At 43.2% G+C, this 27,186-nt stretch overlaps 2 protein-coding genes across 2 annotated transcripts in view; both read left to right on the top strand.

Moving 5' to 3' along the window:
* The window catches only part of pibf1 (progesterone immunomodulatory binding factor 1), a 38,352-nt gene extending 19,732 nt beyond the window's left edge, over window positions 1-18,620 (top strand). The window contains exons 11-18 of the mRNA XM_056292128.1: window positions 2,010-2,175; window positions 4,638-4,788; window positions 6,069-6,159; window positions 8,606-8,708; window positions 13,594-13,724; window positions 15,762-15,846; window positions 17,597-17,779; window positions 18,464-18,620. Of these exons, the coding sequence (XP_056148103.1) occupies window positions 2,010-2,175; window positions 4,638-4,788; window positions 6,069-6,159; window positions 8,606-8,708; window positions 13,594-13,724; window positions 15,762-15,846; window positions 17,597-17,779; window positions 18,464-18,517 (964 nt within the window). The 3' untranslated portion in view covers window positions 18,518-18,620. The remainder of the gene's footprint in view (window positions 1-2,009; window positions 2,176-4,637; window positions 4,789-6,068; window positions 6,160-8,605; window positions 8,709-13,593; window positions 13,725-15,761; window positions 15,847-17,596; window positions 17,780-18,463) is intronic.
* Window positions 18,621-19,947: 1,327 nt separating this feature from the next.
* Window positions 19,948-27,186, top strand: part of klf5a (Kruppel like factor 5a) — a 9,409-nt gene continuing 2,170 nt past the window's right edge. Inside the window, exons 1-3 of the mRNA XM_056292267.1 lie at window positions 19,948-20,115; window positions 21,422-22,574; window positions 24,220-24,279. Coding sequence (XP_056148242.1) covers window positions 19,948-20,115; window positions 21,422-22,574; window positions 24,220-24,279 — 1,381 coding nt within the window. The remainder of the gene's footprint in view (window positions 20,116-21,421; window positions 22,575-24,219; window positions 24,280-27,186) is intronic.

Raw genomic sequence — 27,186 nt, forward strand, 5'->3', positions numbered from 1 at the left:
ATGCTTGCCACAAGCCTTTAACCCCTAACCCCACGCACGCCTCTATTTTCGGGGCAAAGAATGAACGGGACACGCTTGAAATGGCGTCAGTGAGCATTCTAGAGTGGAGGGCCAACTAGAATTTCGGTGTTCTATTTTGGAATGTTGGCTAACACTCTTGTCATAGCTAACAAAGATGTTTGCGAAGGAAGCTCCATAGCAAGGGACTTGTACATAGTCACAAGTATTACCAAGTAAGTCCTGACAGCATGTGATTGGACAGAGAAAGAGTATGCCTCGCCACATCACCATGGAATACACTTTAGTCCATTTTTTTTGTTTAGCCAAGAATTGGTTTGACTTCCTTATAGCTGTCTCAACATCCAGAATGCAGCCCCCGTTGACAGAATTGCTTACAAAATGTCAATCATGTGTACTTATCTGTTACCATGAGCTTACTGCTCAGGCTTGCACGCCACAGATGATGAAATCCCTCAGAGTCAGCTGTAATAGAAGGTTATTAATATTATCCAACTGCCTCTTTGGCCCTAATAAAACATGAGTGCTTGTGTGTGCATGCCTGTGTGAAGGTTGTGCCCGATGCACTGCCATGACATGTACCGTGAACAGAAATTTCAAATCGAGAATAAACTCGGTTTAGAACCATCTTTCTCACTCTCTCTCTCTCTCTCTTGTGCTCCCCCCCCCCCCCGTCTCCTACTCTCTCTCTCTGTCACTCACTCTCACTCTCACTTTCTCACACATTAACCTTTTGAGTTGTTGAAGCCCTCCAGCCTTCTCTGTAGCTGCCAGCTACCCTCATTAAAGATCAAGCAAAATTAAGCCCTGTCAGGACTAGGTCTTCCTGCTAGGCGACTTTGGTTCAATGTTTGCCAGTCTGTTTGGTGCCACCGAACACCTTGTCAGAAAAATAAAAGCGGTCTCGAATAAAACACAGCTAATTGCAGAAAACACAACTAATTCCAGAAAACAGACTAAGAACCAGTCATTTCAATGGAGAGTTATTGTTAATTTGCCCATTGTACTTTCTGGAGCTATACTATATACTTAGCACAAAAAGTAAGGAAATTTGTGTTTGGTAGATTATTTCTTTGTTGTAACAATGCTTCTTGGCAATAAATCTTATACCATTGGAAAGCCTGTTTATTTCCCTTTTAAATGGTGCCAAATTTGTAAGGAACATACATTTGTGGGATGAGCAGCAGAGCTGAGTATGTGGGTTGTGCCCATGAAAAATTTGCCAAATCGGTGACACTTAAGTATGGGGAACATAAAAAAACTTAATTACTAGTGAATTAGTAATGATCAAGATGTCACTGTAGTATGGGGAACATATTCTAAGTAACAAAAACTTAATTTACAGTAATTTAACACTATTAACACTTGTAGTTTTGTGTTTTGTTATGTAAGAACAGACCATATTCATTAAGTGTTAGTAAGGGAGAATAACTCTTCTTGTGGTACTACCACCTTATAAAGTCCATACTAAGCAAAGCATATTGAGATGGTACTACTAATAAGCAATAATTCTGAGGTTATAGAGGGAAAACTCATAGTTAATGGCTTACTGGTTGTATAATAAGGCCGTGCAGAATAAGGCATTAATGAGTACGTAATAATGACCAATTAAGAGCCAATATGTTGTTAATTTGCATGCTAATAAGCACCTACTTAATGGTGACTACGTTCCCCATACTAAAGTGTTACCGCCACATCTTTTCTGCCAATGCCAAACAGCTTATTTTGCTGTTGCTATTGACTCTTGTTTTGAGCTTCTGGTACCCCAGGTGCTGACAATCGGGTGCCTGATATAAGATTTATTGCCAAGAAGCATTGTTGCAACAAAGAAATTATCTACCAAACACAAATGTCCTTACTTTTTGTGCTAAGTTTATATGTATATCAGTGTATATAAATATATATCCTCCATAAAACACATCTTTTCACCTGTTCAACACACTGGTCATGCTCACTCTACTTACTCAGGAACATGTGCTCACAATGCCCAGGTTCCGTCAGCTTCAGTTGGGTACAGACAGCCGGGTCGCAGAGCTGTCCAACCAGGCCAAGCTGCACTCCTTTGAGGCCGAGCGTGCTCAGTTGGTTAAAGAAGAGACAGCCAAGGCCCTGGCTCAGTGCCAGATGGAATGTGACAAACAGCAGAAGAAACTGGAGGTACCGTGCAAATAAAGATGTAACAGTTTGTCACTATAGAGATGGACCCAGTGATATGTGTGTCAATATCATTTTACTGACTTTGCAATGCAATTTACTATACAGCACCTTTCGTCCCTTATTGAAATTCAGTTTGCAAGACCAATGCAGTGCACATAATAAGATGCAAAACTGTTGACAATTTAAAACGAATTGGGAACCTAGTAACATTCACAGTAAATTCATCGTTCTAGTCAGTGTTGCAATGCCAACTGTGAAAGTGAGGTTTGCTGCATATTAAACATTTGGCAGTGTATAAACATTCATGACTTTACCAACCCTTATAGTGTTGTTATGTTATACTCGGGGGAGGCCAACATGGAAACTGGGCACGATGGTCCATTGGTTAGCACTGTTGCCTCACAGCAAGAAGGTCCTGGGTTCGAACTCCAGGCCGTCCCAGGTCCTTTCTGTGTGGAGTTTGCATGTTCTCCCTATGTCTGCGTGGGTTTTCTCTGGGTGTTCCGATTTCCTCCTGCCAGGGTTAATAGCCCTGTCTGTGCCCCTGACCAAGGCAATGGAAAGAAGAACTGGAGTTGGTCTTTAGGCGCTGCAGCTGCCTACTGCTGCTATACAATAAGATGGGTTAAATGCAGAGAACAAATTTCATTGTACGAATACAATTTGTTGTAGGGTACAAGGACAAAATATGGTGGGTGTCATACATGTCAGTGAGTACAGCGGGATATGGCCTTCACACGTTTACGTCTTCCCAGCAAGTTAATCATTGTAAAGCAAAGCATCTAGTCTTGAAAATCAATTAATATCATTCAAAGACGCTTACCTGTTTCACTTTAATCAGCACTAAATCACAAACCCCATATTTTCAGAAGATTTGATAATGCAGTCAAGTATATTGATCCCTGGTGGTGAAAATTGTCTTTGCTAGTACCACCTGACAGAGAAGTGAGTGCGTAGGGTCATCCACAGGAAAAAAATTGAAGCTGGTACGGATTTTCTTTTTTCTTTTTTTTTTTGTACAAATGTTTGTGCAATGTATGTGACAGATCACTAATGAAAACCAGTAATACTGTAAAGCATCAAGTGGATAATCAATGAGAAAAAGTGAAAAGTGATGACTGTGGCAAAACGGTCAACAAAGACAACTGATTTTTTTTTTTTTAATACTATACGTTCTTGAGGGGCAGCACGGTGGCACAGTGGTTAGCACGGTTGCCTCACAGCAAGAAGGTCCCAGGTTCGAGCCCCGGGGTAGTCCAACCTTAGGGTCATCCCCTGTGTTGAGTTTGCATGTTCTCCCTGTGTCTGCGTGGGTTTCCTCCGAGGGCTCCAGTTTCCTCCCACAGTCCAAAGACATGCAAGTCAGGTGGATCGGCCGTACTAAATTGTCCCTAGGTATGAATGTTTGTGTGTGTGTGTGTGTGTGTGTGTGTGTGTGTGTGTGTGTGTGGCGTGGGCAGGCCCTGTGATGGCCTGGCGGTCTGTCCAGGGTGTCTCCCCGCCTGCCGCCCAATGACTGCTGGAATAGACTCCAGCATCCCCGCGACCCTGAGAGCAAGATAAGCGGTTCCGATAATGGATGGATGGATAGACGTTCTTGAGGGTGGTGCAGTGGTTAGCGTAGTCGCCTCACGACAAGTAAGTCCTGGGTTCAAGCTCTGGGGTAGTCCAACCTTGGGATCGTCCCAGGTCGTCCTCTGTGTGGAGTTTGCATGTTCTCTCTGTGTCTGCGTGGGTTTCCCCCAGGTGCTCCGGTTTCCTCCCACAGTCTAAAGACATATAGGTCAGGTGAATCGGCCGTACTAAATTGTCCCTAGGTGTGTGTGTGGGGGAGGGGCGTGTGGGCGGGCCCTGTGATGGCCTGACAGCCTGTCCAGGGTGTCTCCGCACCTGCTCCCCAATGAATGCTGGGATAGGCTCCAGCATCCCTGTGGCCATGACCTTGAGAGCAGGATAAGCGGTTTAGATAATGGATGGATGGATGGATGGATACGTTCTTGAATGTCATTGACTCTAAAGCTCTAGACAGGATATTCGACAGATACATACAGATTTCTTTTGGTTAAAATTGACAATGTCCGGTTCTGGTTCTATTTATATTCATTTCTTAAGAGAGGATATTATTTTTAAGGCTATCATTGCCTTGATTACTGTCTCTACTCTAATATCTATAGTTTGTAAAGTAGCTGTATTATTATATCCTTTTTTAGGCAAGTTTAATTTGTTGCACATTTAGTGGACCTGCTTGCTACTGAAGAATTCAGTAAGTCCATAGGAATTCATTCATTTATTTATTTATTGTCTTTACCTACTTAAAGCAATTCAGGTCTCAGGGAGCTGGAGGCTTTCCTAGCAGGCATTGGGCTAGGGAGGGCAGTCCCTTTGGAGATGAATAGTTTATCTTATATTCTCACGATTTAAATGTGTCATATTCTCTCTTCTGTACAACTTCTTTCCCCCAGGTACTGACCCAGGAGTTCTACTCGCTGCAGACGTCGTCCGAGAGGCGGGCAGCAGAGCTGCAGGCTCGAAACGCTGAACAGGCAGCTCGACTAGAGACATATGAGAGGCTGGAGCATGAGCTGGACCAAGTCACTATGCAGGCCGCTGAGAGTAAGGCACACAGCATCACCACCATGTTACCTAAACACAAACACAAGTGGAACATCCAGAAAAGTGAAAGCCTCAACAATTAAATGATCAAGACACAGGTTCTTTGTTTTTACTCGCAACTCATCCCCAGCATAAACGGCCGGTGTCTGTTGATATGTATATTTCGGGTGTAATTATCAGGGGTCAAACAGTAAGGGGTTTATCTAATATACTTCATATTAGTGCAAACTTAAGTATGCACTTTGCATACTTAAGTGAGGTTTAATTAATAGATACATTTTGACAGGATATCTTGGCACGTATGGGTGCAGTGGTAATACACCTGGGCCATCAGGTTGCCCTGATTAACCACTAGTAGGCCACTGTACCACAGTCCTTAGTGATAAAAATGGCTTCCAATGACTTTTGACAAGTGTGTGACATTGGCTAACCTGTAGTAACATTAACATAACATAGTAACGTTGATCTGCCAATTCCTCATGGGCACCCACAGTAAAAGTCCACCAACCCTTTAGGTAGGAGAAGGGGAGATGGAGAATTTGCATTCAACAAAAGGGGTTTTTTTTCTCCAAGCTTTGCCCAAAAGATTAATATAAGGATGATAAAAGAGCAAGACTGTCAACAGTAACTGCAACATTACCACGTCTGTTTCTGTAAAGTGACAAGCGAGACACCAATAAAGAGAGACACTGGACTGCTCTACCACTGCAATCAAATGACTCCTATGCCTGTTCTTCACCCCAACTCTAATCGATGAAATAAAATAACGCAGCGCAGACACTGGTTAGGGGGTCTGGGGATGGGATATTTAGTTAAAGCAGAGCTTAGGAGACACCATCCAAGGTTACATCTTTGGCAGCACAGTGGCCCAGTGGTTAACGCTGTTGCCTCACAGCAAGAAGGTCCTGGGTTCGAACCCCGGGGTTGTCCAACCTTGGGGGTCATCCCAGGTCATCCTCTGTGTGGAGTTTGCATGTTCTCCCCGTGTCTGCGGTGGGTTTTCTCCGGGCGCTCTGGTTTTTCCCCACCATAAGAAAGACACATGTTAGGGTTAATACTCCTGTCTGTGCGCTTGACCAAGGCAATGGAAAGAAGATCTGGAGTTGGTCCCTTGGTGCTGCACGGTGGCTGCCCACTGCTCCTAGCTACACAGCTAGGATGGGTTAAATGCAGAGAAAGAATTGCCCCATGGGGATTAATAAAAAAAAGTAGTAAAATGTCTAGCCACCCTAAAGTTAGTTGAAATTTACATCTTTGTCTGTGTATGTGTGTGTTGCCAGTTGAGAATGAGGAGGAAGCTGAGAGAGTTCTGTTCTCCTATGGATATGGAGCCAATGTTCCCACTACGGCCAAGAGAAGACTGAAACAGAGGTGCAGCACATCTTGATCAATCATATTATCTACTTGTATTTGTGTCTACTGGGCACATCGATAACATATTTTCAGAGGTGTATATGTACTGCTTATTTAGAAACTTTCGGTGCACAGAGTCGTGTCCAAGTGCAGTTTCAAAATAAGTCAGAGAGACTCTCCTTCATTCATTAATCTTCAGCCGCTTCTCCAAGGTAGGGTCGTGGTGGCACCAAGCTAAGTAGGGCACTCCAGACATCCCTCTCCCCAGCAATGCCCTCCAGCTCCTCCTGGGGGATCCCAAGGTGTTCCCAGGCCAGATTGGACATGTAGTCCCTCCAGCAAGTTCTGGGTCTACCCCGGGGTCTCCACCCAGTTGGGCCTGCCTGGTAAACCTTCAAAGGAAGGCGCTCAGGAGGCATCCTAATCAGATGCCCGAAACACCTCGACTGGCTCCTTTCGACGCGAAGGAGCAGTGGCTCCACTCCGAGCTCCCTCCGGATGTCCAAGCTCCTCACCCTATCTCTAAGACTGAGCCCAGACACCCTACGGAGGAAACTCATTTCAGCTGCTTGTATCCACGATCTCACCCTTTTGGTCACTACCCAAAGTTCATGACCATAGATGAGGGTTGGAACGAAGATTGACTGGTAAATTGAGAGCTTTGATTTCTGGCTCAGCTCCCTCTTCACCACAACCGTCCTGTACAATGTCCACATTACTGCTGATGCTGCACCAATCCGCCTGTCAGTCTCCCGCTACATCCTACCCTCAATCGTGAACAAGACCCCGAGATACTTGAACTCCTTCTCTTGAGGCAACAACTCATCCCCAACCCGGAGGGAACAATCCACCATTTTCCGGTAGAGCACCGTGGCCTCAGACTTGGATGTGCTGACTCTCATCCCAGCCATTTCACACTCATCTGCAAACCGCCCCAGTGTGCACTGGAGGTCGCGTTCTGATGAAGCCAACAAAACCACATCATCTGCGAAGAGCAGAGATGCAATTCTGAGGTTGGACACACTCCTCATCTTAGCTGTGCCTTGAGATCCTGTCCATGAATATCATAAACAGAATCGGAGACAAGGGACAACCTTGGCGGAGTCCGACACCTACCGAAAACGTGTTTGACTTTGTGCCGAGAATGCGGACATAGCTCTCACTTTGGTTATATACAAGGACCGGATGGCTTGTGACAACTGCCCCGGTACCCCATACTCCCCCAGTACCCCGGGGTACACGGTCATAAGCCTTCTCCAAGTCCACAAAACACATGTAGACTGGCTGGTCAAACTCCCATGCCCCCCCCCTAAGCACTTCTGCAAGGGTAAAGAGTTGGTCTGTTGTTCCACGGCCAGGACGGAATCCGCATTGTTCCTCCTGGATCCGAGGTTCGACAGTCAGTCAGAGCCTCCTTTCCAGCACCCTAGAGTAGACTTTCCCTGGGTGGCTGAGCAATGTGATGCCCTGATAATTGGAGCACACCCTTTAGTCCCCTTTTTTAAATATGGGAACCACCACCCCAGTCTGCCACTCCACAGGTACTGTCCCTGACCTTGACCTCCACGTGACACTGGAGAGGCATGTCAACCAAGACAGCCCCACAATGTTCAGAGCCTTCAGCATCAGAGAGACTCTGAAGAAGTTTTTTTTAACTATAGTGTTCCTTCAAGAGGAGATTTCCTCTCCAAAATGAAAATGAATTTGTTTCATAATCCTCCATTCATATTCACTACTTTTCTGATTGATGATAGTGTTGTTCCCCCATTAGCTCAGTCTCTCAGTGAGTGAATTCTCTTACTGCTTGTAACATTACTGCACTCAGACTTGTTCCTGATGGATTTGCCAGCTAATTGGCAGTTAGACTTAAAAAACAAAAAACTAGCAGGATTTCAATAAGAATTACAATGTCATAGCCATGACTGTAAGACCCAAAACCTCTACTCGCACAGATGCCCATCTTTGTTGTATTTCTTTTACACTTGTCTATTATTAGAAACACATGTAAGTGAAATCCTTTCACCTTTTTGTCTTGGTCTAGAAAAGAAAGTGAAGTGTTGACACAGTATTCTGTTCTTACATTGTGTGTGCAAGCGAGAGAGAGAGAGCGAGAGCGAGAGAGATTTCCCGTTCTTGGATGGAAAGGAAGAACTTTTCCTATATGTTTTTGCTCTCATAATTGAACTTAAACTTCCTTCTGCAATGAAAAAGAATTGGGTTGTAGTGTTGAAGTAGTTACACTGGCCACATAAAACTTTCCAAATAAATGTATTACTACAAGTTCATTTAAATCCAAGTTGAGAATCAAAAGTAAACATGAATGTACAAAAATGATACAGACACTTCAAGGGACATACTAGTCTGCACTTGTTTGTTTAATCACATTTGTTGGGGTTTAAAACTTTGTGTGTGTGTGTGTGTGTGTGTGTATGTGTGTGCGCGTGTGTGTGTATGAATCATTTAGTGTTCACCTAGCACGCAGAGTGCTGCAGCTTGAGAGGCTGAACACATCGCTGAGGAGAGAGCTGGAGAGATACAACACACAGACAGGCCAGATATCTGAGGAGGTAAACACGTATGGACACACATGCAGGATAGGTGCCTTCCTGGGGATCATCATCAGTGGGATAAACTTAAAATCTACTTGGAAAAACACTGCAAGTCTTAACACGCAACAAACACACACACACACACACACACACACACACACACACACTTACACTTACCCTAGAGGAGGGTGACCATGTTCCCACCTTCGCACGTCTTCCGCCGTAAGTCAAATCGTGTTTGGTTTTTGTTTTTTTCCGGTACAGTGTCTATTAAAGCCATAATGACTTATCATAACTGCTTATTACCTCCTGGTGACATAACAGTGTTATTATTACAGCGTTGCTCCTCTCTCGTCATCCAGAATTTACCATCTAAAACCGGGCAAAGCAGTCAGCTGTGGCGTAGATGCTGGCAAGAGTCCATCTAGTCAACCTCTTACCTAAAATATGGTATCCACCATCTGATCTCAAGCCACGCATAACCAGATTGCTACTCTGAGATGTAACACAAAGATATGAGAAATATGAAAGACGGAAGAATCCCAGGTGTGTGTAATAGTCCTATCCCTTTATATATCACTTTTTTTCAAGTGGTATCACCTTTCTTGATATTTGATTTGGAAAAAGGTGGCAAGAAAACGGGAAGGGTTTTTTTCTTTTGGGGATGGAAGACAGCTGACAGTGCAGGACACACCTCAGAGAGGAGTGATAGTGAGGAGTCTTAGTGCTTGTCAAACCCGTTGATGGAGAAGAAAATGGTTCCAAAATCCATGACCTCCATGGTCCACACTGGCAACAGACAGAAGTTTTTTGTTATGTTTGACTCACTGGGTACGTGTGTATAGTATACTGAAGCTTAATTTGGGTGTGGACATTTTGTCCGTACGTGATTGTGTATGTCTACAGTCACATGTCTTATACTTGTGCTCCAATGTGAAAACCACCCATTGGGGTACGGCATCATGTGAATGACAACACCAGTAGGCAGTGTGCTTGATTTCTCAGTTCTCTGGGGGTTTTCAACCAATAAGCGAAGAGATTGAGTAACCCAGAATACTAGTTGTGGGCAGGACTGTGACTTAGTAAGCCAGCCATTCATCTGCCAGCTTTGATTGATTGACACATGATTCAGAGAACATGAAAGAGAGATGGTGAAAAATTATGTTTTCTTTTCACTGAAACGGTCTTGGGTGTTAACCACTCAACCACCCACGCAGATGCCCTGACTAACTTGCAGTTGACCTTCCAATCCCACCCAGTTTACACACCTGCCAAAACCATCAACATACAGTAGATTGCTGTAAAACTGGTTTATTGAGTTATGCTGTGACTTTTATGTGTTTTTTTCCCCCAGATTTTGCAGCATGTAGTGTATGGGAAGGCAGCCTGGATAGGTGCATATAGACTCATATATATCATCAAAACAGTTTGTGGAGATACTCAAGTTTGAATGAATGAAAGACATTCAAGTAAGTTAATGTGTACTTTAATGGTATAGCCAAAGTGTTATTTGGGGCATGTTATTTCTTCCTGTTTTCAGAATTTTTTAGAAGCACTACTGTTAATGAATGAATAGCTATTTCTATAGTGTTTTTCTAGTCTGAGAACACAAAGTACTTCACACTGAAATAACTGCATTGCATTACAGTATGAGTTTATTCATTCATTATCCAAACCGCTTATCCTGCTCGGGGTCGCGGGGATGCTGGAGCCTATCCCAGTAGTCATTGGGCAGCAGGCGGGGAGACACTCTGGACAGGCCGCCAGTCCATCACAGGGCCGACACACACAAACACACACACGTGTATGTATATATATATATATATATATATATAGATAGATAGATAGATAGATAGATAGATAGATAGATAGATAGATAGATAGATAGATAGATAGATAGATAGATATATAATACAGTGGTGCTTGAAAGTTTGTGAACCCTTTAGAATTTTCTATATTTCTGCATAAATATGACCTAAAACATCATCAGATTTTCACACAAGTCCAAAAAGTAGATAAAGAGAACCCAATTATACAAACGCGACAAAAATATTATACTTGGCTGTTTATTTATTGAGGAAAATTATGAGGGGCAAAAGTATGTGAACCTTTGCTTTCAGTATCTGGTGTGACCCCCCCCCCCCCTCATGCAGCAGTAACTGCAACTAAACATTTCTGGTAAATGTTGTTCAGTCCTGCACATGTACAAAACAGCTTCAACTCTGGGATGTTCGTGGGTTTCCTCACATGAACTGCTCACTTCAGGTCCTTCCATAACATTTGGTCACACCAGATACTGAAAGCAAAGGTTCACATACTTTTGCCACTCACAGATAGTATGTAATATTGGATCATTTTCCTCAATAAATAAATGAACAAGTAAAATGTGTTTGTCTCATTTGCTTAATTGGGTTCTCTTTATCTACTTTTAGGACTTGTGTGAAAATCTGATTATGTTTTAGGTCATATTTATGCAGAAATATAGAAAATTCTAAAGGATTCACAAACTTTCAAGCACCACATATATATATATATATATATATATATATATATATATATATATATATGTGTGTGTGTGTGTGTGTGTGTGTATATATATATATATATATATATAAATACAATAAACAGTATGAGTTGCCCCAGTTTAAATCAGATCCCTAACGCTAGCATTATTGGTGCCATACTCCAGGTATATACTGCCATAACATCAGGTACTCTACCAACTGAACTACATACAACCACAAGATATTTAAGGTACATCGTGTAAGATAGGCCCTGTAGGTGCTGGTAAAAGTTGAATCTAGCTAGCAACAGGCAATGTAAAAATATCTAGTTCAGGGAGGAAGTATAGTGCTATCCTATGTCCATACCAGCCAGCTGTTTGGCTATATGTTTCTTTGTCATGGAGTGAACAACTGATATTATTCTAATGCCAAGTATAACAGCCTAAGTGCATAAACAAACACACAGCCTTTGCCTAATTGCTTTCCTCTAGCTTTCTCATGTGCTGCAATTGCCATATAAGAAAATATCCCCATAGCAATGGTAAATATCCCAAGATTGACTGCCCTTCAGCCAGATTTTGCGATAAATGAGTGTTTGAGGAAGGTGTCTGAACATGAACATTGATTAAAATGAGCAATGGGCTCCAGCTACAGAGAAAGAGCTATTTTATGACCCAGAGGAAAACAACTGAGCTGAATCCAGAGGAAGAAATATAAAATTTTATAGATTAGAGGTTATTAAAAACAAACAGAAAACAAAAACACAGTTCGGCCTGGGTTTTAGCTTTTGATTTTGTAGTATGTTTTATTAAAGTTCTTTTACGATGTTGGCTTGCCATGCTTTCTGGCTGCAACAGCTTTGCTTTTTCAAACTCCCAATTTCTCGGCCTTTTCTTCCGCACTTGGCTGCTACTCTGAAAATGTAAAACGCTCTGCGTTGTATAATTTTTCCTACCAAAGTCCTACCCCTCAGTCACCTTTAAAATGAGTAACTCCAAAAGCTGTGATGATTTGAGTATTTGTTGCTTTACTGTTGTCTTGTATACACCAGTGATGGAAAAAGAAACTGTCAAAACAGACTGCTGGCATGTAAATCTTAAGGGCCATAACTGAAAGTGCATTTCAAAGTTAAAAGTTCAAGTAAATATTCCCAAAATCTCCAATCTGATATCAGTGGAGCTCCTGTGGCTTGACTGCATCGGATATTACCAGTATTGATTGACCAGAATCATCATTATGTTGAATCAGTTTACAATTATGCTAAGGCAAATAAGAAATGTCAATAAAAACAGAGCCAGTATGTATCCACCCATCACACACACACAGTGCTGAACACGTACTCTCACACAGAGCAAACAGACAATATCATTTTCGTAACCTAACACACACACTGAAAAGTACTTTAATATATTGTCAGTGTCACATGGAAGGCAGAGCAGGAGGTGACTCACTGGGTTATGAGGGAACAGCAGATTGCAAAGTCTACTTCAGGGATGTAGTGGAGTGGTTGCTAATGTCCATACTGGCCACCTGGGGAGCCATAGTTCCTAAATAGACAGCAGCGGACATCGTGCAGATACACACACACACACACACACACACACACACACACACACACACACACACACACACACACACACACACACACACACTTCTCCCCTCTACTTGTTACTTTGTTTAGATTGGGCTGTGTTAGCATGCCAAGTGTATATGCCTAAAGGTGCATAGTGTTTGCCTACTGATCCTGCTGCTACTATCCCTGTATGGTGTAGTTAACATAATATGCAACTGTGTCCATAGCTATGCCGAACAGGCCCATCTGTTTTAAGACTGGCTACTTCTCCATCGTGTTTTGCAATATGCACCAGTCCTTGCGAGAGATGGTTGAGCCAGTATCTTTATAAAGGGTGTGATGGAGCTTGAGCTGTCCCGGAGGAGCTATTTTAAAAACCCAGAAATAGTTCTTTGAGATCAGAATGGGGCACTAATAAATGGCAAATGAAATAGATTGCTGTTTAATCTTTTACCTTATCTTTTGAACTACTAAAAGAGTTGTAGGCTAGAAGATTAAGGTGAACAATTTACATGCAATACTTCAAAAAAATTGCATGGTGAATAGTGAATTCCATAGTGAATTTCTTGTAGGAATATAGCAGGTGAAAAGGTTCCTGTGCAAATGAAATACAAGTGGAAATACAAACAATACAAACCAATACAAGCAGAAACTGTAACACCTGTAGTGTGGGCAGGTGTTACAGTCACTGATTTTTTTTTCCCCCACTACGGTCCCAGTGAAGTTACTGTCTTGATAATATTGTGTGTGTGTGTGTGTGTGTGTGTGTGTGTGTGTGTGTGTGTGTGTGTGTGTGTGATTTTGCATGCTTGGTGTTGTCCCCTAGTTGACAGCAGCCAACCGGCTACTAGAGCAGACCCAACAACCCTACAGCTACCTGATTGAAACGGTGCGACAGAGAGATGCACAGATAAGCACCTTGAAGGAGCGCATCGCTTCATTGGAGGATGACATCAGGTATACACGTACATGCACACACACACATACAGACAGGAAACACAGCTCATCCAAGCATACACAAATGTAACCAACAAAAACACTTGTACTTGGCCAATCACCCCACTCTTCTGAGCCATCCCGGTCGCTGCTCCACCCCCTCTGCCGAGCCTGGGAGGGCTGCAGACTAGCACATGCCTCCTCCGGTACATGTGGAGTCGCCAGCTGCTTCTTTTCACCTGACAGTGAGGAGTTTCACCAGAGGGATGTAGCGCGTGGGAGGATCACGCTATTCCCCTCAGTTACCCCCCCCCCCAAACAGGTGCCCCGACCAACAAGAGGAGGTGTTAGTGCAGTGACCAGGACACATACCCACACCTGGCTTCCCACCCACAGACACAGCCAATTGTGTCTGTAGGGACACCCGACCAAGCCGGAGTTAACATGGGGATTTGAACCGGCGATCCCCGTGTTGGTAAGCAACGGAATAGACCGCTACGCTATCCAGACGCCCCCAACAAAAACTCTTTTCCTATGCTCAAAGTGGGAACCACTGGACCCTCCCTTACTGGCTGTAATTTTGACAGTGGCAACTTTCTACATATTTTACTGTTGAGTACTCTGGGTTATTGCCTTCTCTCTCCTTCGTGTTTATATTTTAGGTTTTACTGCTTTTACTAGTGTGTGAGCATTTGTGTTCACATGTGTGTAGATATCCGTGTGCCATTGAGTACATTTGATAAAAGTGCACCCATACCACACTGACCTACATCTTCCATGCCCCCCTTCTCATCTTGGGAAATATGCAAGTTCTTTAACCTTGCAAGTTTTCTCTTGCACCTCAAGACTGTTATGTTCTCACCTGAGGCTATCAAGGGAGAGGAAAAATATAACTTCAAAACACAAGTCTTCTGTGACATTTATATCTGAAGGAGATTCGTGAAGTTTTCCATTTAGTTGTACAGCGCTTATAGCATTTTTAATGACATCGCAGTGGTTGTCTTGACCCACCCATAACATAATCCCAACCTTGGTGAAAACCAAATAAACCCTTTATAGCAAATAGGAATCTTACAGCAGACAGAGAAACTATAGTGCATGTAATTTTGGTTTTTGACAAAGGACATAAGCTTTGAATTAATGTCACTGTGAAGTAAAATGCAAAGTTATGCAGGGGAAATGACAGGTATACTCTCCTCTAGAGGCCAACATCAAGGTCACAGTCTCCACATTATAGGGACTAAATGACACCACCGGTAAACAGTACTTTTTTAAGAGTCAAACCGCCGCTGTGCAAAGTGGCAGGGTTAGGGTTAGGGCCACAAAAAAGTTGTTTCATGATTTTCAGACTGGTTTGCTTTGTAAAGTGATATTATTTCAGGTGCTTGCTCAATGGACTTTTCCTAATGTCAGGAGAGCCGCTTAGAACATACTGCAGAGAACCTGGTGTTTTCTCACAAACCATAAAGTTATGAAGCCAATGGAAACCTGTTTTATTACCCTGCTCAGTTTAGAAAATCATGACTCTCATGTCTTGGGTTTGCCAGGTCATTGATGGTTTTATGATTTCAATTTATACCCTCTGAGTGCATTAAGGCTGCCATTTAAAATCACTGTTTGTTTGATGGTCAGGGGTCAGGTGATTAATAAGATTTTAGTCCCATTTTTTTCCAACCTTATCAATTTTTTTCCCCCCTCATACTTGCAAATGCAATCCTGTAAATGAAATCAGATAAAATTGCAGCTGGCCACCTGCCTTCCGACACAATCCTTTTTCCAACCCCCTGCCACATTCACTCTAATGTAAAATAAACAAAGTAATCCTGATTACCAAAAGGGATTTAACCATTACATGTTTTAGTACTTTTCTGGGCCTCTGTTGGAAAGCACTGTGGGGACTATCAGTGTATCACTAAACTAACTTGTTTATAGTGCACTTCCAAGTAATTCCAATCCATAGGGAAGGACCAGGAACGTTGAATTGATGATCTCAAGTAGGAATTGTAAGAATTCACTTGTCTGTTTGACTGACTTGTTTACCTCTGTGGCTGCATGTAGTTCCCTAAGGAAAGAACGCACCGCCTTGCAGCAAATGAAGAACAACATGGCTGCTGATCTGGAGAGACTCCTCAACCACAGAGAGGTACCCATGATAGTGCCCATGCTGACGGGTGGGGGGGGGACTATTGACAACATTCTAACAGCTGGGTCCTATGGAGCAAACAGCCTACTGACCTTTAATGTCACCTGTTTGCGCTGCAGGTGTTGTAAAAGTAGAAGGAAGTTATGACTGCTACTTTCTCTCCTGTACTGTAGTGTTATTCCCATGCTATGCTAATGCGTTGATCTGTCTCAAAAATGTAATTTTTTCATTTTGAGCTTGGCCTTACCCAGTTTTATAGTCGGTAGTGCTGCATTGTGCTCTGATAGAAATCCTTAAAGTCAGCCTGGTGTGCTTCCTCTGTAGGAGTTACCTTGATAGCTAGCTGTTGCAAAAATGTAAAACCTTTTTAGTCCCTAATTAAAAGGACATTTGATCAGCACATAGAGCAGGTTGTCAAAGTGTGTTGAAATGTGTCCCCTACTAAGAAATGGTCGTTCAAGAAGGTGCGTATGTGTGTGTGTGTGTGTGCATGCATGTGGATGAATGTACCTCAAGCCAGTCGTTTGCTGTATGAAGTATGCGCCCTGTCGTAGACAGCTGTTCCTCAGCCTGGCTGTTTGGGATTCCATGAATTGTGTGTGTGTGTGTGTGTGTGTGTGTGTGTGTGTGTGTGTGTGTGTGTGTGTGTGTGTGTGTGTGTGTGTGTGTGTGTGTGTGTGTGTGCACGCACGCGTGCGTGCGTGCGTGCGCGTCTTGTTTGTGTGTGTCTTGTATGTGTGTGTGACATGCCATGGCTCATGTCCTCAGGGGTGATAAATAGAACAGTGGCCCTGAGTCCTCCCTCTGCCCTACTGCCACCCCAGCAGACTCTTGAGGTTGTTGGACTAGTGTCAAGTGGTCCCATGTTTGGACTTGAGCAGCGAGGCCATCTAGCTTAAAAGTTTGGGACTGGTCTTACTAGGGAAACCATCACATTTTTAAAATAAAATTCTTGGAGGATATTAATCTTGCATTAAAAGATTTATGAAATTTATATAAAGTACAGCAATCTAATTTTCTTTATTAAAAACAGTATTATGTAACACTTATGTCAGTATTTTGTACTTAGAGGGATATCTGTGACACATGATATTTTAGTCAATTCCTGTTTGTGGTCTCATCAGACACGATGTCAGACTTGGCCTCATATTTTGGTTGGCCTGTCAGGTGACATCAGGGTTGGGACAGAAGTATGAATAATCCAAATTTCCCTGAGGTTTAGATGTTATAGTCGTCAATAGCACATTTATTTCAGAAAATGATTCCTGTTTTCCTGCTTCTTTTTTTTTTTTTTTTACATGGTGATGCTGGTCACGTAGCTTGGGTCCTGGCTGTTCTTGGGGCGTCTGGACACTGCCTGGCATCCTGGCATCATATTCTTCATAAATTTTATAATTCTGTTATCCTCTTTCAATGTTGTATTCTGTAAATTGTGTAAACACAACATCCATTGCACGTTATCCATCTTGGGAGAGAGATCCCTCCTCTGTTGCTCTCCCTGAGGTTTCTTCTTATTTTTTCTCCCTGGTAAACTTTTTTTTTTTAGGGAGTTGTTCCTTATGCGATGCTAGGGTCTAAGGACAGGATGTTGTGTTGCTGTAAAGCCCCTTTAGGCAAATTTGTAATTTGTGATATTGGGCTATACAAATAAAATTGACTTGACTTTTCCACATTTTACTGATACCTTTTTTTTTTTTTCGGCTTTGTCCCGGTCACATCCATGATTCTGCGATCTTGCCTATGTGTCCAGGAGCTGGCAGTGATGAAGCAGGTCCTGATTAGCATGCAGTCTGGACAGAGGGATGCTCTGAGCCTGTTGGAACCAAAAAGGAGTGCTAAAGAGTCCAAATTTGCAGGGTCACACCGGCCCAAACACCTCAGTCGAACCACAGCTGAAGATGAGCTGGAGAACAGACCCAAGCCCACCGTATTTGTAAGTGTCATTGAAAAAGAAAAATTGTGGTGGAATAGTGGGCAGTTGCTCCCCACAGTTGTGGACTGATATTACTGTCATATCAGGTATACTTATTTAATTTGATCCATTAATGTCGAACCTCATAATGACGTTCCAAAAATGTCTCTGAAAAATGAAGGAAAAAAATAAGAGTGGCAGCATGTCACGTTAAATTTATTCTTGGAATTCATGAATGGCTCTTTACTGAAAGGATATCTGATTCTAGTATTTGTCACCCTAAGGCATTTTTTTGTTTTGTTTTATTTCGTTTTATTTTTCACTGCACTGAATAAACTGGAATGAAATAGCAAATCACACTACTTCAGCAATCTCAGTACTTGAGTATGTCAAAATATTTAAACTTGTCACAGCATTGTGATGTAGTCCCAGGTATTGTGATGGTATCCCACAGGGTTTACTCTGACAATTCCCAGCCATAAGTAAAATTAAACGTACCTTTAGGAATTAATCCTAAGGAATCCTCTTGTCTGCATAAGCACAGCATACATTTAGTCAATGTGTTGGTTTTTGACTATGCAAGTTGAAAAACTCGAGAAAGCTCAAGGAAGACTTTGCAGGAAAGACAAATATGTGACTTAGAATTTGTGAATACAAATGCAGCTCACTGTTTTCTTCCTGCTTGTGTCCTTTTTTTCATTACAGACCAATAAGAAGGTTCCTGACTGGTACCAAAAATTGAAGTTCCAGTCCAAATGACCAGTCACTTGTGTTGCTACAGACAATTCTGTATAGATTTTTTTAATAGAGGACCTAGAATTGATTGATGATATATGATGATCTGAGATTGTTTTAAAATAAATCAAATTTATTATCAACTGTTGTAATTTTTTTTCAACATAAAAATATGAACTGTGTAAGATTGATTTTTTTTTTTTACTCATTTTTTTGTTACATACTTGGGGCCTGATTCACAAAGAATCAAATCCCTTGAGCAGTCGTCCAAAGCCAGTAGAATTACCTTCCACGGTGTATGCATTCCTAACTGACCGCCCAAAAATTCCTGTGCCTTGGCAGTCATCTGTTTTATTAGGTCTGTCTATGATTATTTCCTCATCCCATTCCAAGTGGCTGCCAATACAAGCTATAAATGAATGGTATGGCCGGTCATCTCATATGAGCGGTCGTAAGCCTTCGATTTGTGCGAGATGAGACTCCTTTAGCTATAAATATAGACATACTAAGCATACCTTTATCATTTTAGACCCATGTTCTTATTGGCATCATATTAAAGTTAGCCTTAGGGTGTGAGTGCTGCACAGTTGGTTAGCTGCTGTGTCACTCCCCTTCTTTCTCTTTCAACCCCCCCCCCCCCAGTCAACGGCATCACACTTCTCAACAATCATCTTTTCCATCTAAAGATGTCTAGAATCAACTGTAAAAAGATTGAACAATGCAGGTGCATAGACAGCCCTGATCATTAAGGTGTACCACTTAAAGCCCTATCAGTTATGTTGATGGAAGTATTAGTTGCTGTTATTTGAGTTGCCAGGCATCCAGACCCCCCCCCCAAAAAAGATAATCTGATAACGTAAAAATACGCTATCGTTCAATGAAGAGAAGAAGAAGAGAAAAAAACACTACTCCATGTACAACGGTACCTCGCGAAATGAAAAGCAGGGCTAGGTTGCTGTCCGCGGATCAAAAGATATTGTAAGCAGGCAGCCGAGCCGGGCAAAACATCGCTCCGAGATTATTTCAGATGCGGGTATCACATGCTGGAAGGCGGCGTTGGATTTCATGCATTTCTGCACACTGGCTCGGCGGACGCGCTTCGTGACAATGCTGTTAATGTATTTAGATTGAGCGCAGGGCGGTGGCTGGTGAATGAATGATCAAAGCCCGTGGAGGGACGGTGGGCGGTGCATCTGCTGTATTTACAGTGAGCCGCCCCGCCCTGTTATAAATGTATGAAGCTGTCTGGCCCAGTCAAACAAGTGGAGAGAGATGTAGCAAGACAGACGGACACGCTCGTTTTAACAGCTTTACCAACCTCAGCAGGCTCGACTCACTCTTTTTTTTTCTTTCTCTCCTTCCCCCCCACCCCTTTTCATTTGAGGTTGCATCTGCCGTTGAAAAAAAAACCCACCCGTTTTGATCAGTGCTCGGGGAGCTGCAGGGGAAGGTAAATGGCCGCGACGCTGACGATGAGCGGTGGCGGGCAGGAGGAACCTTTCTACCCGCTGCTGAAGTCGACCCTGCCCGATGGTGGCTTCTCCCTGGACGAGTCGGCTCTGCTCGCCCTGGACTCAAAGATCACAGAAACGGAGCGGGGCGGACAAAATGGATATTCAGAGGTAATCGTCTAGGAATTGCGCAGAGTTTTAGATACGGAAAATGCAAATTTATTGTCAGTGATGATTCCCCCCCCCCATCTCCAGTTCATTGAATGGGCGTGGCAGATTGGTTGTAGACCTACAGTTTACTAGTGATTTAAATCTATCGGCCTGTTCGTGCAGACTTTGCGATGCGTTCAGATATTGGCGACCCATTCAGTGGGTGTTATGCACCGACCCGACTGGACGTGGCGGTGAAGCCGAGCTGTGAACGCATATTCTCCGGTGCAGGCTTTCTGTGGAGCCGGCTGGTCACAGTTGGTCTCCGAGCCCCTCAAACAACAGCAACTGACCCCCGGCCTCTGCCGCTCCCGACACGGCTAGAGAGATGCCGGTAACTCCGTAACAAGCTACCGGGGGGGGGTCGCTATCGGGGGCGGGGGGGGGATCTTGTGAAGGAGATCAGTAACAGCTGGTAGGATCAGACACTACAAATAGCAGCCCGATCCTGCGGCGGAACGGGAGGCATGGGTGTTTCCCGATAACATGCGTCTTTTACCGGATTTCAGCAGACGCGTCCTCAGTGACACAATCCTGTGCACCTGTTTTGTCAAGTCAGTGCTGTGTAGTCAGTTTATAGAAAGGTGTGGGTCACCCCCCTTCAATAGAGGCCCTTTGTTAATCTGAGCACAGGATGCTTTATTCAGAATACCTTATGCTAGCCCACCTTTGATCTGCTATGGCTACTAATACACTATAAAGTTTAATAAGAAATTGGTGGAATTGGGAAATTATGGATATTTCTGGTTTAAAACAATGTAGTGACTATGAGCTTGCCACTGCATGGTTTCGCTAAGTACACTTTAGTTACATTTTTATTACCTTTTTTTGGGGTGGGTGGGGGGTGGGGGTGGGGTTAGATATAGTTTGTGAATAACGTCTTTTTAAGTCAGCTGAGTTGCTCTGAAAGTGAGAAATCAGGCGTCATAGTTGTGGTTCAATATTTGCGCCACTTTAACCAGTTTCTCCCCTGACTATTGGCCTAGCTGGTAGGTTTATGAGTTCAGCTTGGCAAGCAGCGAGGGAATGTTGCAACCACGCATTGATGACTACTTGATAAATGTTTTCATGGTGACTGTCCTATCAAACCTTTGTCTTCTCAGAATAGTGTCTCAGAATAGTCTCAGGAAGATCATGCACCACTTGGTTGGTTAAGAAACATGTCCACGCAACGACTCTCATTCTCATGCAGTGTCACAATCAGCTCTATTTCTTTTCAACTCCCTATCACTGTCTCTCTATCTCTGTTATTGCCCTTCTACTCCAGGTTAAGTGCGAGTTGGATAGGTATCTGTCCCCCCAGCTTCTCCCGCCTCCTACTTCAATAGACATCCAGCAGAAATTGCGGCGAGACAGCGCATCTGTGGTGGATCAGTTCTTTAATGATGATCACACTGGAGCTCCGTACACCCTCAACATGAACCTTTACCTCCCTGATGTCGTCTACCTGAGGAAGGGCTTTTGTCGGCCAACGCGCCCCCCTCATCCTCAGCCACACACAGGCTTGACGCAAGTCAAAACAGAGTCAACTGCCTCATCCTTTTCTTCCAACCTCCAGTCTCACTGCCCCAGTGCCACCCCTACAAGTAGCGGTGGCACCACCGGGCATGGTGGCAGGAGTATTGCTATGGAAACCTCAACCCTAAATATGACGCTTCCAGGGTTACCGGAGTTCACCAGTGTTTTCAGCCCGTCGGGAGGCAGCCATGGTGCAGATGCAGTGCCAGAGGTGTATGTGAAACAGGAAATGACATCACAGTTTGAGCACCATTCTCACCACCACCATGACGACGGTGGCTCGTTGTTCCAGCTCCTAAACGCCGACTTGGACCATCACCACAGCAATGGTATGGAAGCTCATCATCACCATCATCATCAACAACAGCATCACCATCAGGCACAACATGCAGGTCCCTCACCGATCCACACACCATTTCATGAGCTGTCAGTTGCTTCCTCCAATTTGCAGCAAGAGCAGCCTGCCAAGCCCGGCTACTGCAACCTAAACAACGGAATTTACACACATCCTCAAACACACACACGCACCCAGTTCCTACAGCAGCAGGTGCCCTACTTGCCCCCCTCCCCGCCCAGCTCTGAACCAGGGAGTCCTGACAGGCAGAAGGAGCTACTCCACACCTTGTCTCCTCCTCCCTCCTATGCTGCTACCATCGCATCCAAGCTTGCAGGTAATACACCTGGACTCAGTCCTGGCCCTGGCCCTGGCCCTGGCCCAGGCCCAGGCAACCTAGCCCTTCCCCTAGCTAATGGTCTGACTCAGGTCCCAGGCCCAGTGACAGCCCTACCCCCACCACCAGCCTCTGCTCCAACCTCAGCTCAGACAACCATACCCGTCCGCTACAACCGTAGGAACAACCCAGACTTGGAGAAAAGACGGATCCATCACTGTGACTATCCAGGTGAGAACTCTTAACATGTGCGATCTCTCTTCACGCTGGCCTATAACATACTAACTCTAGACAATTTTGCAGGAGTAATCATTTTTTTCTGCATGTGCTTTAGTCACGTGGACATGTCCTTGCTGCAGAAAGTCTGCTTTGTATTGTATTTAGATCAGACATATTTCTAGACTGGCATCTCCTCAGATTGGATAACATTTATCATATCAAATTTGTTCAACAGGCCTGTGAATCATAAGACGTAGTCGGTACATATTTAAGTGTGTGAATTTTCATTTCATGTGAGAAAAATAAATTAAGGCGAGATGCCCAAAAGCAAAGGGTGTTTAATGACTTGGAAAGAGTGCACGGTGCACAATTAAATGGCTGCTATAAGGACTGTTCTGCTGGTATTATCCTATCACAGATGGCTCCAACAATTTTTAGTGTTGCTTTAAAGTCAGACTTGATGTGATGGCAATGGCGCAAATGTGTGTGTGTGTGTGAGAGAGAGAGAGAGAGAGAGATTGGGTGTGTGTGTTTGAGGGAGAGCACCGCGCGTTGGTCTGATGTTGAATAATTAACAGATACATTTTAAACCGCTGATGTGGACTTATTCGGCTTCAAGGAATGACACATTCTGGTCTCACGCCATGTCTTGTTCTGTCTCTGTCACACAAAATTTGCATGCAGGCGCACACTCGGTTGTACGCTTACACAAGCATTTAATTGTTTTCCCTTTCCCTTTTGCTGACAGCTAAAAATGTCCCCTCATTACACAAAAACCGTGCAATACGTTGAGTTTAGGTTCAGCACACACTCGAGCTGTATTGATGTGTAGCTACTTGTAGGACATCTCATGTCAACTAGCCTGTGGCAGTGTGTAAAATAGGCTTAGAGGAGCCTCCTGCAGCATGTTGGCACATGTCTTTGAACACACACTGCTAGATTGGACTGTAATAACTTCTCTAAGTCTGTCTTGAGATTTCCATGAAGTAAGGTGTAGCCTATCATTTTGGGATAAATTCCGGCCGTTCAAATTCGCAATTATTCACAATATACCTGCATGTTACAGTGGCTTTCTGTTTCAGCTTTGTGCCTCAACTGTATGATTTTCTATGAAAACCTTAAAGAATCTATACCAGCATCTCTGTGTCGTTTCATATTTCCAAACCGGTCCACATTTCGATGAACCTTATGAGATTCTAGTCTACCCACCGCGTACAAAACACGACATGAGATCTTGTTGTCCGAGCTTGAAATATCTAAACAGGTGTCAAACTCGCAGACATACCATGCAAAATGGATATAAATCATAAAATATGTGTACATATAAATAGAAACATAGAATGTCAATGAAATGTTCTATTTAATAGTTTGAATTTAATTTTTATGCATTTATTTTTGATAGTTTGATTAGGTGCCGGACGAGTAAATCAGAATGTATCTGTAATAGAAAAAGAAATCTCTTTTCCAAACTAACTCCATTCTTGTTTTGTTTGTTTTTTTCCCCCCAAGTAGATTCATAAGGTTTTCTAGTCCGTCAGATGATCTGTCCTGTATACAGTATGTGAAGTTCGTCGGTGAAGGCATTTCTGCTGCGTGTAAATGCATTTGATGAATCCGGCTGGACTCTTGAGTGAAGTCATCCCCTTGTTTCTTTCAGGTTGTAAGAAGGTCTATACCAAGTCATCCCATCTGAAAGCCCACCTCAGGACTCACACGGGTAAGGCCTTTCTCTAATTAACTTAGCTTTATCCAAAAGGACTTGTCAAATAACAACACTCCCCGTGCAACTGATATTTCGGTATCTGTGCTGGCACTGTGTTGCTAGGCAGAGTGTTGTGTTCTTGGCATGTGTGTGTAAGTCTATCCTACCCCATTCCCATCCTCGGCCCAATATACTATTCCATTAAAACAGGTGGAAGTGACACACTTCTGCCAGCGGATAACTGTTGGACTGTCTGTGTGTTCAAAGCTAGACTGGTGGTGTGGTGCCATCACTCTCACTATCACAGTTCCTGTTCGGACAGCTGTGCAGTTTAAAATACTTTGCTTCCCCGTGATCAGTTGGACTTGTTTTACAAATATGTGCTAGTTGTGCATGTTCCAATATGCAAATATATGAGACCATGACAACGATCTGTGATCACACTTATCTCCAGACCGTCATTTCCGTGTGCTCCTCGACTACTTTGTCCTCAACTCTTCTTTCTTTCTCTCTTTGTGTCTGTCTATGGCGCTTCCTTTCTTGCTTCCTTTCTTCCTTTCTCTCTCTCCCTTTCTTGTTCTTGCATATTTGCATATTACTGAGTAGTTGTCAACACGCTAAGACAACAAACAAGCGGTTAGGTGTTGGGCCACACCTCAGGCCAGCTAACAAAACAAAACCTCTGTTCATATCTACAGGTTTCTCCTCCTGTCTTAGTGCACGTATGCACACACACACACACACACACATGCACAAACACACACATGCATACATGCACACAGCTCAGCAAATGGATGTTGCAAATTTTTTTGAGTGTGTATGCGATGTCTAAATGCTTGCTCAGAATATATTTGTGTGTGTGTGTGCGTGTGTGCATGTGTGTGTGTGTGTGTGTGTGTGGCGTACATCACACTGTTGTAAACATGACATGACAATTAAATCTAGCGTCATTCGTACTGCAGCCTGATTTTAGTGGAATGAGTGCAGACCACAAGATGAGAAAGCGACACACAAGGAGGGATGTGCCCAGATTGTTTTGTAGTGGCATCTTCCACCTCTTTTCTCCTATTGTCAAGCTCACTTTATCATGCAGTTTATTTTTTTTCCTTCCTCTATTATGTCCCGCTTTTACTTTGCTTTTTTGCATTACCTCTGCAACCTTTAACATTCTCTCTCTCTCTCTCTTTCGCTCCTGCTTATACACTTGTCTAGCGCTTACACACACACACACACACACACACACACACACACACACACACACACACACACACACACACACACACACACACACACACACCTGTCTGTAAGCTTTGTGAGATGATTCCTAATGCATTTGTGCCCCACTGGGAGTCCCCACTCTAATCCCCATCAACATCCATTACCCTGATTGTTTGTGTGTGTATGTGCGTATTGTGAGTGTGAGAACTGAACACTCCTCCCTTTTCTCTTTTCTTTCCGTGGTGCTGTGGCTCGGGTTCAGGTTTAGGTGTGTTTGGTGACTCTGGGGCTAACTTCATGAAGACAATATATTGCTCACTATTTCTTGATTTGCTGTGTCTTCAGATTAAGACATATTTAAATGGGATTTTTTTTCTACTCCTAAAGAATTCTTAATAATGATAATAATGAAATAAAGTATTTTGTTGTCTTCAGAATTATACTTAAAAGAAAAGAAAACATTGAAAATTACTTAATTGATAAGTATTCAACTGCCTTTGTATTAACAATTTACATTGGGACAGGTGTATATAATTTGACAAAAGGTTATAAAAAGATGGGCGAAGCTTTTAACTTTCCTGGAAGCATCGTAAGGTCCATTGTAATGAAATGAGAAAAATATAGTACAACCCAGATGCTACCAAGATCAGGCCTGCTTAGCAGACTGAGCGACCAGACCGTAAGGGCTGTTGTCACATAAGTGACCAAGAGACCTACTACAACAGTCATAGTTGCAGAGGTCATTGGTTGAAATAGGGGAAACTGTCTAGAGATCAACAATTTCTCCTTCAGTACTTCACAGATATGGGCTCAGATACAGGAGTGGCTAATAGGAAGACACTTCTGAGAAAGACCAACGTTAAGTAATGCCTTGAGTTTGCTAGAGGTCATGTGACAAAATCCAAGATCTTACGGAGGGAGCTGTTTTTTGTCTGATGAGATTAAAACTGACCTCACTGATATGAAAGGAAAGAGCTATGTTTGGGGCAAACCATACACAGCCCAAGATGCAGGTAGCACCATACCTACGATCAAGTTTGGTGTTGGCAGCATCATGCTGTGGGGTTGCTTTTCTGCAGGAGGGACTGGAAAGCTTGTTGCCATCAAAGGCAAGATGGATGTAGCCAAACGCACAAAAATCCCTGTAGAAAACCCTATTTCAGTCTGCAAGAGGTCTGCGTTTAGGGCAAAGATTCACGTTCCAACAGGACAATGACCCAAAGCACATAGCAAAATCGACTAAGGAATGCATTAAAAAAAGGTTAATCCCATTTACAAAATCTGTGGCATGACCTGAGAATTGTACCTCTCCATTTTATTTTGCATAGTGGAAATAAATTTGCATGGAGGAATGGGTAAAAATTCCAAACTCCATCTGTGCAAAGCTCATGCAGACATATCCAAGAAGACTGGACAGTAATTGCTGCCAAAGGCGTATCTACAAAGTATTGACTCTGGAGGGTGAATACTTTTGTACATGAGAAATGTGGCCTAAATCTAATTTTTGAGTAACGAATGTTCTTGAATAAAAAAAAAAGATATATTATTTTTCATAAATGTGTTGAATTTTTTAGTGAATGGGGTTGAGTACTTAGTGAGGGCACTGGTGTTGATGTAGTAGCAACACTACTACATCAACACCAGTGCAATGCTTATGCTTTCTGTGATCCTAAAAGTCCTTTTTAAGAAAAGTGTTTGCTTAGT

Source organism: Lampris incognitus, chromosome 13, assembly GCF_029633865.1.
Source record: "Lampris incognitus isolate fLamInc1 chromosome 13, fLamInc1.hap2, whole genome shotgun sequence".
NCBI lineage: Eukaryota > Metazoa > Chordata > Actinopteri > Lampriformes > Lampridae > Lampris > Lampris incognitus.